The following is a 13,232-nucleotide window of genomic DNA, read 5'->3' as shown; positions in this document are numbered from 1 at the left end:
CAGCCTCATTCCTCAATCTTCTAACTTGAGTCTGTGCACCAGCTGATCGCCTCTAGTGCTAGATATCTACCCAGGAAAGCTGATATGCATGGGCTACATTAATGAGCTCTCATGTCTTCTGGCTTTTGGTTGATTATAAATGAAGATGTGTAAGCTAAAAGGTCTGAAGACTACTGTTCTGTGCTCTTTCAAGACGCAGTAGAGTATAGTTATTAGGAACATAGATTCTGGAACCAGGCTTCCTGCGTTCAACTCTCAGCCCCCGCCATGCTTTCGCTGAGAGACCATGGGCAACTTAACCTCTCTCTACATGCCAGTTTTCTCTTCCGTAATATGGGAATTTAAAGAGTTCATACATAGAGTGCTTAGAACAATATCTGGCATGTAATAAGAGATATTAATCTAAGCCATTATCATCATAGTACATGGTCCTTCAAAGTAGTCATTCAGGACATTACCTATTCATACAACTACTGTCACAGATACCTCAAAATTCTTCTTTTGAAACTCTATCCTGGCCGGGCGCGGTGGCTCAAGCCTGTAATCCCAGCACTTTGGGAGGCCGAGATGGGCGGATCACAAGGTCAGGAGATCGAGACCATCCTGGCTAACACGATGAAACCCCGTCTCTACTAAAAATACAAAAAAAATTAGCCGGGCAAGGTGGCGGGCGCCTGTAATCCCAGCTACTCGGGAGGCTGAAGCAGGAGAATGGCATGAACCTGGGAGGCAGAGCTTGCAGTGAGCTGAGATCCGGCCACTGCACTCCAGCCTGGGCAACAGAGCGAGACTCCGTCTCAAAAAAAGAAAAAAAAAAAGAAACTCTATCCTGAGGAAGGAAAGTGCAAAATTTCTTCTCTGGCGTAATAAAATGTGCAGTAGACTGTACCTGCCATCTGTTTCTTGTTCATGAATAAAACCCCCTGGCTTTGGACCTGTGAGTCCTCAAATCATATATCCTAGAACTGCACTAAAAAGTTTAGAAATCAAAGAGGTAATTAGAATCTGTTTTGTAAATATATATGTTTATGGGATTTCCCAGTGGAGTTTGTAGAGACACACCTGTTTATCTGATTCCACATAGAGAAATAAACAGCGATGGCAGCTGCACTGTAATGCAACTCAAAATTGCAAGCTTTGGACGTTTTGTTGAATGCTGTCGAGAAAGAAACAAATACAGCTAGGAAGCATAATCCATCAAACGTCTTCCTTGTTCATATACACCTCTATTCCTAGTTGACATACAATGCTCCAGAAATGAATAACAACTTGAATTAATAGAGGAAATTGCTAAGACTTGGGCATGTTGTCAGACTTGTCATGGCTTCTGTGTATCAACATGATTTCCTAAGGAGCAGAGGAATATTTGGCCGTGTATGAAGGGGACATCAAAAGCGTGCATGACTGTTAAGATATGTAAATATATGTAAAATTATACCTGCCTTCTCCAACACGAGGGAGGTGGCTCCACAGGCTGAAACCATCTGACTGCGGGGATTGTGGCAGAGGTGTTTACTACTTACTGAATGTCCACGTTTCCCAGCCTCTCTGCAGTGCACAGAGGCACGTGACACTAAATCCAGCCAATGGGTTGTGAGAAGGAGAAACATGTTACTTGTGGCCTGAAACATTTCAGTTTATTTCTCTCTCTTTTTTTTTTTTTTTGAGACAGTTTTCTTCTTGTTGCCCAGGCTGGAGTGCAGTGGCACCATCTCGGCTCACTGCAACCTCCGCCTCCCGAGTTCAAGTGATTCTCCTGCCTCAGCCTCCTGAGTAGCTGGCATTACAGGCACCCACCACCACGTCCAGCTAATTTTTTGTACTTTTGGTAGAGACAGGGTTTCACCATGTTGGCCAGGCTGGTCTTGAACTCTTGACCTCAGGCGATCCACCCACCTCAGCCTCCCAAAGTTCTGGGACTACAGGCATGAGCCACCGTGCACAGCCTTAAACATTTCATTTCTAATTTCCTCTCTCTCTTGCCCTGCTACAGCAACCAAAGAGGTCATGAGTTGTATTGCTACAAGGTAGTTGAACTTCTATATGTAGCCTGAGCCCCTGCTTGAGCAGCTAGAGCAGATCCTCCAATTGACTCACATTGGAAATGTAGCATTAGTGAGAAAGAAACTTCTTTGTGTCAAGCCACTGAGATTTGGGTGTTGTTTGAGCTGCAGCATAGCATGGGTTATGCTGACGAATACAGTGAGCTGCCTTTGCCTTATTAATAGCTAACACAGTGAGCTGCCTTTGCCTTATTAATAGCTAACACTGTTGAGTGCTCCATCATTCCAGGCACCAAGCTACAAGTTTTGCATGCATTACCTAATATTTCACAACCACCTTCTGAGATAGACGATAGCATTATGTTATATTTTATATATATAATATATGTATGTATATATATATATATAAAATCTAGGGCTACAGCATAGCTATATATATATCATATATATATATATATCAGTGGTCCACAACCTTTTTGACACCAGAGACCAGTTTTGTGGAAGACAAGTTTTCCACTGACCAGGGATGGGGGGTGAGGGGAGGGGTGGGGATGGTTTTGGGATGATTAAAGCACATTACATTCATTGTGCACTTTATTTCTATTATTATTACACTGTAACATATAATGAAATATACAAATGTATGTTGGCATACATTATGTTATATACAAATATACAACATAGTGTAGAATCAGTGGGAGCCCTGAGCTTGTTTTCCTGCAACTAGAGGGTTCCCATCTAGGGGTGATAAGAAACAATGACAGATCATCAGGCGTTAGATTCTCATAAGGAGCACACAACCTAGATCCCTCCCATGTGCAGTTCACAATAGGGTTCACACTCCTATGAGAAACTAATGCCACCACTGATCTGACAAGGGGGTGGAGCTTGGGTGGTGGGGAGTGGCTGTATATACAGATGAAGTTTCACTTGCTCTGCAGCCCTGTTCCTAACAGGCCATGAACCAGTGCCAATTCATGGCCTGGGGTTGCAATATATATTATATAGCTCTGGATCATATATATCAATAGTATAGATGGCCAGGCACAGTGGCTCACGCCTGTAATCCCAGCAGTTTGGAAGGCTGAGGTGGGCAGATTGCTTGAGCTCAGAAGTTTAAGACCAGCCTGGGCAATGTGGCAAAACCCCATGGTGGGGGCAAGCCCTAGTGCAGGGCCTCAAGAGTCCCTTTACAGAGTTTTCTGGGGTTTTATTACCCTCTAGAGGTTTCCCATTGGTTACTTGGTGCCATTCCCAAGTAACCATTGGTACATTTCCCATTGGTTACTATGTAAATGAAGTAGTGGCCTTGCAACCAATCAGAGGCTGAAGTGTAGTTACAAAGGTTACACCCTATTCAAGCATCTGATTGGTTGTGGAAAGCAACCAATCAGAGGCTAAAGTGAAGTTACAGCGTTATACTCCTATGCAAATGTCTGATTGGTTGCAAAAAGCAACTAATCAGAGATACTTTCAACTTTCCGTCTGCCACGCAGAAAAAGGGGGTCGTGGTTGAAAAGGGAGTAGCCTCTGGTTCTTTTGTTACTTAGGTGTGGAAAGTTGGGGTTTTCCTTTTGATTTTTAGGAGGTCAGCATGAATTGGCCTTAGGTTTCCTGACTCCCAACGCTATTCTACTGCCTCAATTCTACAGTCACTTTCCAGTGTTGCAAGTATCTCAAGCCTGCTTTCACTATATAGACCCAGTCATTCCTCGAATATGTGCTTCCTTCTGGGGCTTCTGCTCACCAATTACCTGCTCAGCACCTCCAATTTGATGTCTTAGTGTGCTCAAGGATGAACTCATTATGCTCTTCTTGCCCCATTTACCTAACTCCAATGTCACCAGCTCTTTCTTCAGTGTTCCCCATCTCAGTAAATGGTGCCCCCCTCCTGCTATTTGCTTATGTTGGAAACCTTGGAGTAGGGCTGCATCAATATCTTCTGGGATGCTTAGCACCAAAATGTGCCTTACTGTATTTTGAAATAAAAAAAAATGACTGCGTATCATAAAGTAAATCTCTAAAAATTCCAATTTTCCCATAGTAACAATTATGATGCTCTAAAAATGAATATCAAATCCTTTTCAAAATAATTGAGGGCCCCATCTTTGCTGTTGTTCTAGAACTGTTTGGTAGTCCAGCACTGTCTAGGAGTCAATAGTCAGAAACCATTTCCTGTTGACTCTACAACCTAAAATATTTTCAAATCTTTCTACTCCTCTCTGGCACCAATGAACTGTACTCCCAGTCATCCTGACCACATATCTGAAATTCTGCAATAGCCTCTGAACCCTTCTCACTGCTCTAGTTTATTCTCTACATAGCATCCAGACCAGGCAGAATGATTTCAGGGACACACATAACTGATCCTGTTCTGTTGTTCTACTGCCTAAAACTTCTCAGTGGCTTCACAGTGCCTTTAGTATAAAATCTCAGATCCTTAATAGGCCCAAGACCTTGCCACCTTGCTAGGAACCAGCCTCGCCTCTTGGTGTTCCTTTAAAGAGTCAAGCTCCTTACAAACCTCTATACACAATTTACTCTCTGCCAAGAGCTCTCTCCCCCTCCTGGCTTCTCTTTCCCCAGTTCTTAGATTTAATGTTCTTTCTTCAGATAAGCCTTTCTTAACCCTCTACACCAGGTCAATGCTTCTTGTTAAACACCTCCTTCGTAACCTCCAGATTGCTTTGTAAGTAAAGGGTTATTTGTGTAACTAATAGTTTAATGTCCCCTCTTCATGTTAATGCAAACTTCCTGAGAAAGAGTTGGTAACACACACGAGTAATTCAGGGATCTCTGAATCCAGTTGTGTCTGATTCTAGAGCTCATGTCCACAACTACCAAGTGTACATAAATCTGCTCGTCCTGGAAGATGGCTTTTTGCTTCTTTATTTCATGATAGCCAAATGTTGATGCACGGGAAGCCCTGCATCATATAACATCGCTGAGCAAATTCTACAGCAATGATGTTGTGCTGCTGGTGATCCCCTTTGTGCATGTTCTGTGAGTAGTGGACCACATACACCTCAGCTTTTACTTTCTGTTGACTACAGGCTGGACTAGCTGCGCTAGACTCCAGATCTCTTATTGTATAATCTCCACATGCTTAAACAGGGGTGACATTAACCACTTTACAGGGTTGTAATAGTACTCATTTGGTCAATAAATACGTAATGAGCATTCAATATAGGCCAGACCTTGGTTTAGATGCTGGGGATGCCTTTAGCAGAGTGCTTATCTCCTTTAATGTTTCAGCTGGGCACTATTACTAGTAGTGTCATAATTGTGTGTCGATGTTTGCTTATGTCACGGGGTATGAGATTTGTGACGTCTGCCACTCATGGCAGGGTCCCTGCGGCGCCTGGACCTTCAGCGGCACGAGTTCGTTGACTCCAGGGCATCACTGCGCGGCGTGGCCGCCTCTCTGCTCCAGGCCGCCAGAGGGCGCGTGGTCTCTACGGCCCTTCCGCTGTGCCTGAGTCTACCCCTTACTAGCCACCCGGCCTCCGTTCCCCTCCCCAGCGGCGCCTGCCCCGCCTTGCATTCCCAAGCTCCGCCCCCGTTGCCCCTAGCGGCTGTTTGTTGACTTCCGGGAGCGCGGTTGTAATTGATCCACGGAGTTTCGCCATGCGGAACTGGGGGGCTTTTGCGGCCCGCGTCGGGGCGGAGTAGCTGCCTTAGCCCCGACCAAACCGTCCTCTACAGCCTCTTGGCCCAGGCGCAGGCTGCCCGTACCGCCCTTGGCATGAAGGAGCCCGAAGAGCTGTTGCCCGGTGAGTCGCGCCCGCGCCGGTGGCGGAAGGCCGGGAGGGAGGGTCCGCGGGCGGGCGGCCGGGCCCCGCCTCCGGATCGGCCCTGTGAGGGGACAGGCCCGAGGCTTGGCGGCCGGACTGGGGCGGGATCGCTGGTTGCGCTCCCACGAATGACTGAGGGCCGAGGACCGCACGGGAAGAACAGGATGGAGGAGAACGGGAAAGAGGGTGCCTGTCTTTCTTATGTTTTTAAAATAAGCTTTTGATGAGATTGTTGAAGGCGGGACACCTTTTTTTTGAGACGGAGTTTCGCTCTTGTTGCCAGGCTGGAGTGCAATGGCGCGATCTCGGCTCACCGCAACCTCCACCTCCCGGGTTCAAGCGATTCTCCTGCCTCAGCCTCCGAGTGGCTGGGATTACAGGCGTGCGCCACCACGCCTGGCTAATTTTGTATTTTTAGTAGAGACGGGGTTTCTGTATGTTGGTCAGGCTGGTCTCGAACTCCTGACCTCAGGTGATCAGCCCGCCTCAGCCTTCCAAAGTGCTGGGATTACAGGTGTGAGCCACCGCGCCCGGCCAGGCAGGGACACTTTTTACCTATCTGTAAACTCCCCAAAGTGCAGACTCCAGACTTGTGCACTTTGGAGGTCCTGAGCTCCCGGTTATGTATTGAATGCGGTAAAGAGTGAGTGATCAGGGTTGTGGGGTAAAAGGGGATACAGGAAATAAATTGGAAAAGAGGAAGAAGAGGGACCCTTTAGCGAGTGTTTTTTAGCCTTTTTTTCTGAGCTCTATAGTTAGAAATACTTTTGACATTGTGACCCGATACCCCATACATACCGTGTAACAGAAATAGATGTCTCGTGATACGGTCCTTGTTCTAACCACTTAGATTTCCACACACAGCTTTTTGATAATGCATTCTTTTAAAATGCTGATCGTGATCCACTGAATTGATTTTCTGACCCACTAATAGGTCACGACCATGTTGAAAAAACACTGGGTTTGAGCAGAATTATACCTTCACTGAAATATGTATGTTTTCTTCCATGCTCCTGGCCGGAACTTAGATTCCTGTCCTGCAGTTCACAATTTAGTGAGACATACAGGAAGGTGAACAAAATGACCATACAAATTGACAGTAGATGTTATAGGGCCAGAGCAGAGCCGCCAAACCTTGGCTTGGGATGAGGGTATCAGGGAAGCCAGGGGAGCCAGGACAAAACAGTTAAAATGTTAAAATAATTCATTCTGGGGAAACTCAGAGTCTGTTCTAGATCCTAGTCGAACTGAGATGCCTCACAATGGTTCTCAAAAAGTTGTCCACAGTGGCTAGTCTCTTGCATATTAATATTTATTATTAATACTTATATTCGCCATGTTTTCCTTTCTGGTACAAATTAGTTTATGTGTGATCACCCCCCTTGGGATTTCCCCAGAAGCTGGACCTGGCCTACTATTTGGTGTATGTGTGTGTTTAAATGGTTTTTGGGAACTGGTAGGGGTTTTTAGTCTCTCTTCAAAATGATGCTGTGCCACAACAGTTTGTGAATACTACTCAGATCAGGTAATGACTTGATGTAAGAATGTTAAATCTCAACATCCCCGTGTACTCCTCTCCCAATCTCCTAGGACCGTGGCATTTTGTGATGTTGTTTTGGGGGGAAAGATAAACCATCCTTTCCCATGTACTGTTTCTGGAAAGAGAAAAAGACATCCCTATGACTGACTGTAGTGCATGAGTAAGATGAGAATTAGAAACTTCCTGAGTAGCTGTGTTGAGAGGATCTTTTCATTTTATACTGGATCCCTAAACATTCTGAATTCTCAGAAATCAGGAAAAGCTGAAGTGCTCCTTTGCTGACGACTTGGGTAACCTGTCTTTTATATTAACAACGTCGAAAGTTATATTTGACTACCTACTCACCATTATGATGAATTCCTAAGCAAAACATTGAACAGTTACGAATATACATGTGTATAAGGGGGACCCTTTCTGTGTGAAAAGTAGAACACACAATGGCTACTTTGTGCTAGGCAGTATGGGTAGTGCAGACAGTTTATACCCTCTGTAACCTTAGAAAATAGTTGGAAAAAAACAACATTTGGGGTAACAAATGGTGAACTCTGTGTTTCAACACAGAAAAGCAGTGACTTTTTTTTTTTTTTTTTTTTTTTTTTTTTTTGGAGACTGAGTCTCACTCTATCGCCCAGGCTGGAGTGCAATGACGCTATCTTGGCTCACTGCAACCTCCGCCCCTGGGTTTCATGCGATTGTCCTGCCTCAGCCCCCGAAGTAGCTGGGATTACAGCTGGGATTACAGGCGCCCACCGCCATACCCGGCTAATTTTTGCATTTTTAGTCAAGACGGGGTTTCACCACGTTGGCCAGGCTGGTCTCAAACTGCTGACCTCGAGTGATCCACCCGCCTAGGCCTCCCAAAGTGGTGGGATTACAGGCGTGAGCCACTACACCTGGCCAACATTTTTAAAGTATAGCTTTTTATTGCTTTGTGAGGACCTCATCTTACATATTATGCTACCTACCAAGCTCTCTAATCAAACTGTTACACAAATCTTGCTGAGATTTGTAATTTTGCTGATTTGTGTAACAGTTTAATTAGAGAGATTGCTAGGTAGCACAATTATTTGCCATATAAATTCTACAAATCACATAGTTCAGAGAAGCCAGTGATCATTTCCAACTCTTATGGTGGAGGAAGAGTTTACAGAGGCAGGTATGAGCTACCACTTTGAGGATGCTAGGCCCTGAGCTAAGTTCTTTATTCATGTCATCTCATTTAATCCTTACAACAACCTTTGAATACCTAGTTGCCTTTAAAGCCTGTTTTTTTTTTTTTGTTGTTGTTGTTGTTGTTTTTCTAGCTGCTTTCCCTTGGTTCAAATGAAAGAGATAGTGGTGGAGTAATTTGTTTCTCTCTGTGCTGTCTCTGGTTTTATGGGTATTCATTGGGATTACCAACAGAGAAATTAAGAGTTCACCATTTTGGCCAGGTGTCGTGGTTCATGCCTGTAAGCCCAGCACTTTGGGAGGCCGAGGCAGGAGCCCAGGAGTTTGAGACCTGAGCCTAAGCCCAGGAGTTTGAGACCAGCCTGGGCAACATGCTAAAACCCCATCTCTGCAAAAATTACAAAACTTAGCTGGACATGGTGGCACACGCCTATAGTCCTAGCTACTCTGGAGGCTGAGGTGGGAGGATTGCTTGGGCCCAGGAGGTCGAGGCGGCAGTTAGCCGTGATTGGGCCACGGCGCTTCAACCTGGGTGACAGAGTGAGACCCTGTCTCAACAAAAATAAAAAGAGTTCACCATTTGGGCTAACGTCGTTTCCCTTGCATGAGAACAGTGGAGGTTCCTTGGAAAACCTGGACCAGAGAAAATCCAAATTGACTGATAGAGACTCTCCCCATAGATATCCTGATGAAGTTAATGAGGAAGCTAAATACTATCCTGTTTCTGTGTTTGGAGAAAAGCTCTCAGTCAGAGGCCAGACCATGAGGTGTTAACCAGAACAAGACTAGCACAAATTGTACCATTTCGTTCCAGGGAATAGACATCTACTTGGTGACAGCAGAACTGTTAGTAATAGATGACTGCCTTCCTTGTGATAGTATATTTCTTACTTTGTGCCAGTATATGAGTAATACATGTTCAATCTAGTAGATTTCAGAGATAAAACTATAATGGAGTCTGAGGAATAAGAAAGACTGAATTAAGGTGGAAGAAGGAAGGCTTAAACATTGCCAGAGTGGGGGCAAAGCTGTCATGAAACAAGAGGTTTGTATGGATAAATTACTGAAAAGGTATTAAATAACAGGCAACATAGTAAAAGTTATAAAATAGAGACCATCTTATATTTGCAGATTCGGGTGCTGTGTTTACATTTGGGAAAAGTAAATTTGCTGAAAATAATCCCAGTAAATTCTGGTTTAAAAATGATGTCCCTGTACATCTTTCATGTGGAGATGAACACACGGCTGTTGTTACCGGTTAGTATTACAATCCTGAATGAGGACAGTAATACTTAGAAAATTCTAAATATTATGTTATATAGATATGCTGCTGTGTTTTAAACATGTTGAAAATATATCATAAGTGTTGTTTTTTACTTTGCCAGAGAATTCTTCACAAAATAAGTCATCAGGAGTGTCTTTTAAATTTTAAGTTTCCTTAGTATATTTAAGTATGATTTTCTATACACACAGCTTTCTTGAAATGAATCTATTTCAATATAATTAAAAACTATTACTGTATAATTTTAGAAACTCTTTCCCACCTAATAGAATCTGGTTATACATAGATGAACAAGGTAACTTGTTTCAACACAGAAAAGCAGTGACATTTAAAAAGTATAGCTTTTTATTGCTTTGTGATGACTCATCTTACATTGTGTGAAAAATGCTTCAGTTGATTATTTCTTTTTCCCTCCCACCAGGAAACAATAAACTTTACGTGTTTGGTAGTAACAACTGGGGTCAGTTAGGATTAGGATCAAAGTCAACCATCAGCAAGCCAACATGTGTCAAAGGTTTGGGATCTTTTTACCTTTTCACAAACTGTATAAAGTGTTTTTATGTTGACCGTGTAGTTCTTTAATGTCATAAATAATAAAGCCTTTAGTTGTTTATTTTCTGACATTTGCTTGAATATTATTAGCATTTAACTTATCTTTTATATGATATTCAGAACTGCTTTTGTATGTTAGGGTCTAAAAATCAGATTGATTTTAAGTCCAGGGACCACAAAGGAAGTAATGATTTTACAGTATTGCATTTGAACATCCCCCCTCCTTTTTTTTTTTTTTTTGCTTGTTTGTAAAACTACTTACGTATTACTGTTATTGTGTATACAGAGAACAAACATATGTTAGAATTTTGAGCTTTTGTCATTTAATAGAGTTGTGGACATTATGCTTCTATTTAGTTGCTGGTTTTATAAAACATACTTATCCTGCTTTATATAGTGACTAGGTGAAGTAAACAAAACATCGAGACTAGGGATTGATTAGTACTAGTGTAAAAGAACAACAGGACAAAATATTTGAAATCAGGAGTGTTTCAGAAAATGTTAGATATATAATACTCTTACAAAGCTTTCTGGATGTTATATGCAAAACCACTGTTTGGGTATAACCTGTGAACATCAGCTAAACTTGAAAGGATGATGGAGATTCCTTGAGATGTAGTAAGAGCAGTATTTTTTATCTTCCTGGCTAAATTTTAATTTCAGCTCAAAATATCAGGGTAGCTTGTCATATTCATGCTGTTTATGGGAATTGTTATGGAACTTTTAAAGTATTCCATGTGTTCAAAAAGTATTTATTGAGCACAGTCTAAGCACTTGGGGATATTCACAGTGACCATGACCCTTACTCTCAAATATCTTATCTAACAGACAGGCTAGGCCGGGCGCGGTGGCTCAAGCCTGTAATCCCAGCACTTTGGGAGGCTGAGACGGGCGGATCACGAGGTCAGGAGATCGAGACCATCCTGGCTAACACGGTGAAAGCTCGTCTCTACTAAAAATACAAAAATCATTAGCCGGGCGAGGTGGCGGCGCCTGTAGTCCCAGCTACTTGGGAGGCTGAGGCAGGAGAATGGCGTGAACCCGGGAAGCGGAGCTTGCAGTGAGTCGATCGCGCCACTGCACTCCAGCCTTGGCGACATAGCGAGACTCCGTCTCAAAAAAAAAAAAAAAAAAACAAACAAACAAAAAAACAGACAGGCTAACAGGATTGTTTAGACTGTGGGATCTTTGAGACCAGGAATTCTATCTTAGTCATCTTTTTGCAGCCCCTATGCCAAGCACTTAGGAGATGTTCTTTAAATGTTTTTTGAATATATAGATGAATGAATGAACAACTTTGATTCATAGGTGTATACCTATCAATCTTTTGGTTTTTCATTGAATGTGGTAGAAGGTGAGCTTGATAACGGTGATGGCAGGTTAGGTAATGGACCAGATTGGTGAGGAGGCAGCATAATAGAATACAGTGAGTCTCAGCACATATTAACTACCTGTGAAGTTGTTTTTGTTTTTTTGTTTTTGAGACAGGGTCTTGCTCTGTCGCCCAAGCTGGAGTGCAGTGGCGTGATCTCTGATTACTGCAGCCTCAACCTCCTGGGCTCCAGCCATCCTCCCACCTCAGCACCCCCTCTCCGAATAGCTGAAACTACAGGCGTGCACCACCACACCCAGCTAATTTTTGTGTTTTTTTGTAGAGATGGGGTTTCACCATGTTGCTCAGGCTGGTCTGGAACTCCTGAGCTCAAGCCATCCGCCCGTCTCAGCTTCCCAAAGTGCTGGGATAATAGGTGTGAGCCCCCGCACCTGGCCTACCTGTGGAGTTTAAAAATATACATATATAGATGCCTAGCCCCTACTTTAGACCCACTGACTCAGATTCCCTAGGGATGGGGCTAAGATATCTATATTGTATTCAAGCTCCACTGGTTATGATGGTACACAACCAGTTCTGAAAACCTCTGGTTTGCTAGTTAAGAACATTGACTTTGGAATCAGACAAGCCTGCTATTAAATCTCGGTTCTATCACTTAGTTACCATTTGTCCTGGACTACTGTTCATTTTCATTGCTGTAAAATAATTGTCCCATTTTTAAATATTTTTAGCTCTAAAACCTGAAAAGGTGAAATTAGCTGCCTGTGGAAGGAACCACACCCTGGTGTCAACAGGTATAGTGCTCAACCTGTATGATTTCCTGCCTGACTTTGAGAACTGAGGTCTCATTCCAGTAACGTGGTTTTGTAAAATTAATAGAGATTATACTCTGGCAACAGTAAAATTAGGGTTTTTGAAAATGTCAATGGCTAGTACACATTTGCCTTTGCAAATATACACATAAATGTCAAATGGCTGAAGAAAAAGCTTCTTTTCTTGGATTATATCATGGGACAGCATCTCCTAACCTGTGTGTCCACCTTAGGGGCTGGTTATTCCTGTTCTTGCTCTTCTAGAACTCTTCCTTACTAAGGTTGAGTGGAAGGCACCCAAAAGGCTGTTGATGTGAGCGAGCACAATTCCCATCAAAACCCATACCAGCTTTTGTGTGTGTATGTGTGTTTGTAGAAATTAACAAAGTGCTTCTAAAATTTATTTGGAAAACAATTGACATAGAAGAGCCAAAACAATTTTGAAAAATAACAAAATTAGAGGACTGGCACTACCTGATTTCAAGACTCACTGTAAAGCTGCCGTAATCAAGACGGTGTGGTATTGGCAAAAAGATAGACAAAGATTAATGGAACAGAATAGAGTCTACAAGTAGACCCGTATATATATGCCCACTTGATTTTTGGCAGAGATGCGAAATTCAATACAGAAAGAGTAGTATCTTCAGCAAATGCTGCGATAACAACTAGACCTCCAGGACCTGACCACTGCGCAGTTCTTCCTACCACCTTCCCCCTGCCCCTGCCCCGCGCCCCCAACCACTTAA

General features: G+C 43.2%; 1 protein-coding gene across 17 annotated transcripts in view; it reads left to right on the top strand.

Annotated features, from left to right (window-relative positions):
* The first annotated feature begins 5,573 nt into the window (after window positions 1-5,573).
* The window catches only part of RPGR (retinitis pigmentosa GTPase regulator), a 60,308-nt gene continuing 52,649 nt past the window's right edge, over window positions 5,574-13,232 (top strand). For 9 of the 17 annotated variants that reach the window (XM_028842541.2, XM_028842537.2, XM_077988385.1 and 6 more), the window contains exons 1-4: window positions 5,574-5,776; window positions 9,639-9,764; window positions 10,211-10,303; window positions 12,406-12,468. In XM_028842541.2, coding sequence (XP_028698374.2) covers window positions 5,749-5,776; window positions 9,639-9,764; window positions 10,211-10,303; window positions 12,406-12,468 — 310 coding nt within the window. In that variant the 5' untranslated portion in view covers window positions 5,574-5,748. Of the gene's footprint in view, window positions 5,777-5,810; window positions 5,984-9,638; window positions 9,765-10,210; window positions 10,304-12,405; window positions 12,469-13,232 lie in introns of those variants that run through there. The other 8 variants (XM_077988384.1, XM_028842539.2, XM_077988383.1 and 5 more) reach the window with 6 other exon arrangements.

This window comes from Macaca mulatta, chromosome X (assembly GCF_049350105.2).
Source record: "Macaca mulatta isolate MMU2019108-1 chromosome X, T2T-MMU8v2.0, whole genome shotgun sequence".
Lineage (NCBI taxonomy): Eukaryota > Metazoa > Chordata > Mammalia > Primates > Cercopithecidae > Macaca > Macaca mulatta.
Note: the sequence above shows the minus strand (reverse complement) of the source record. Positions and strands in the feature narration are given on the sequence as shown.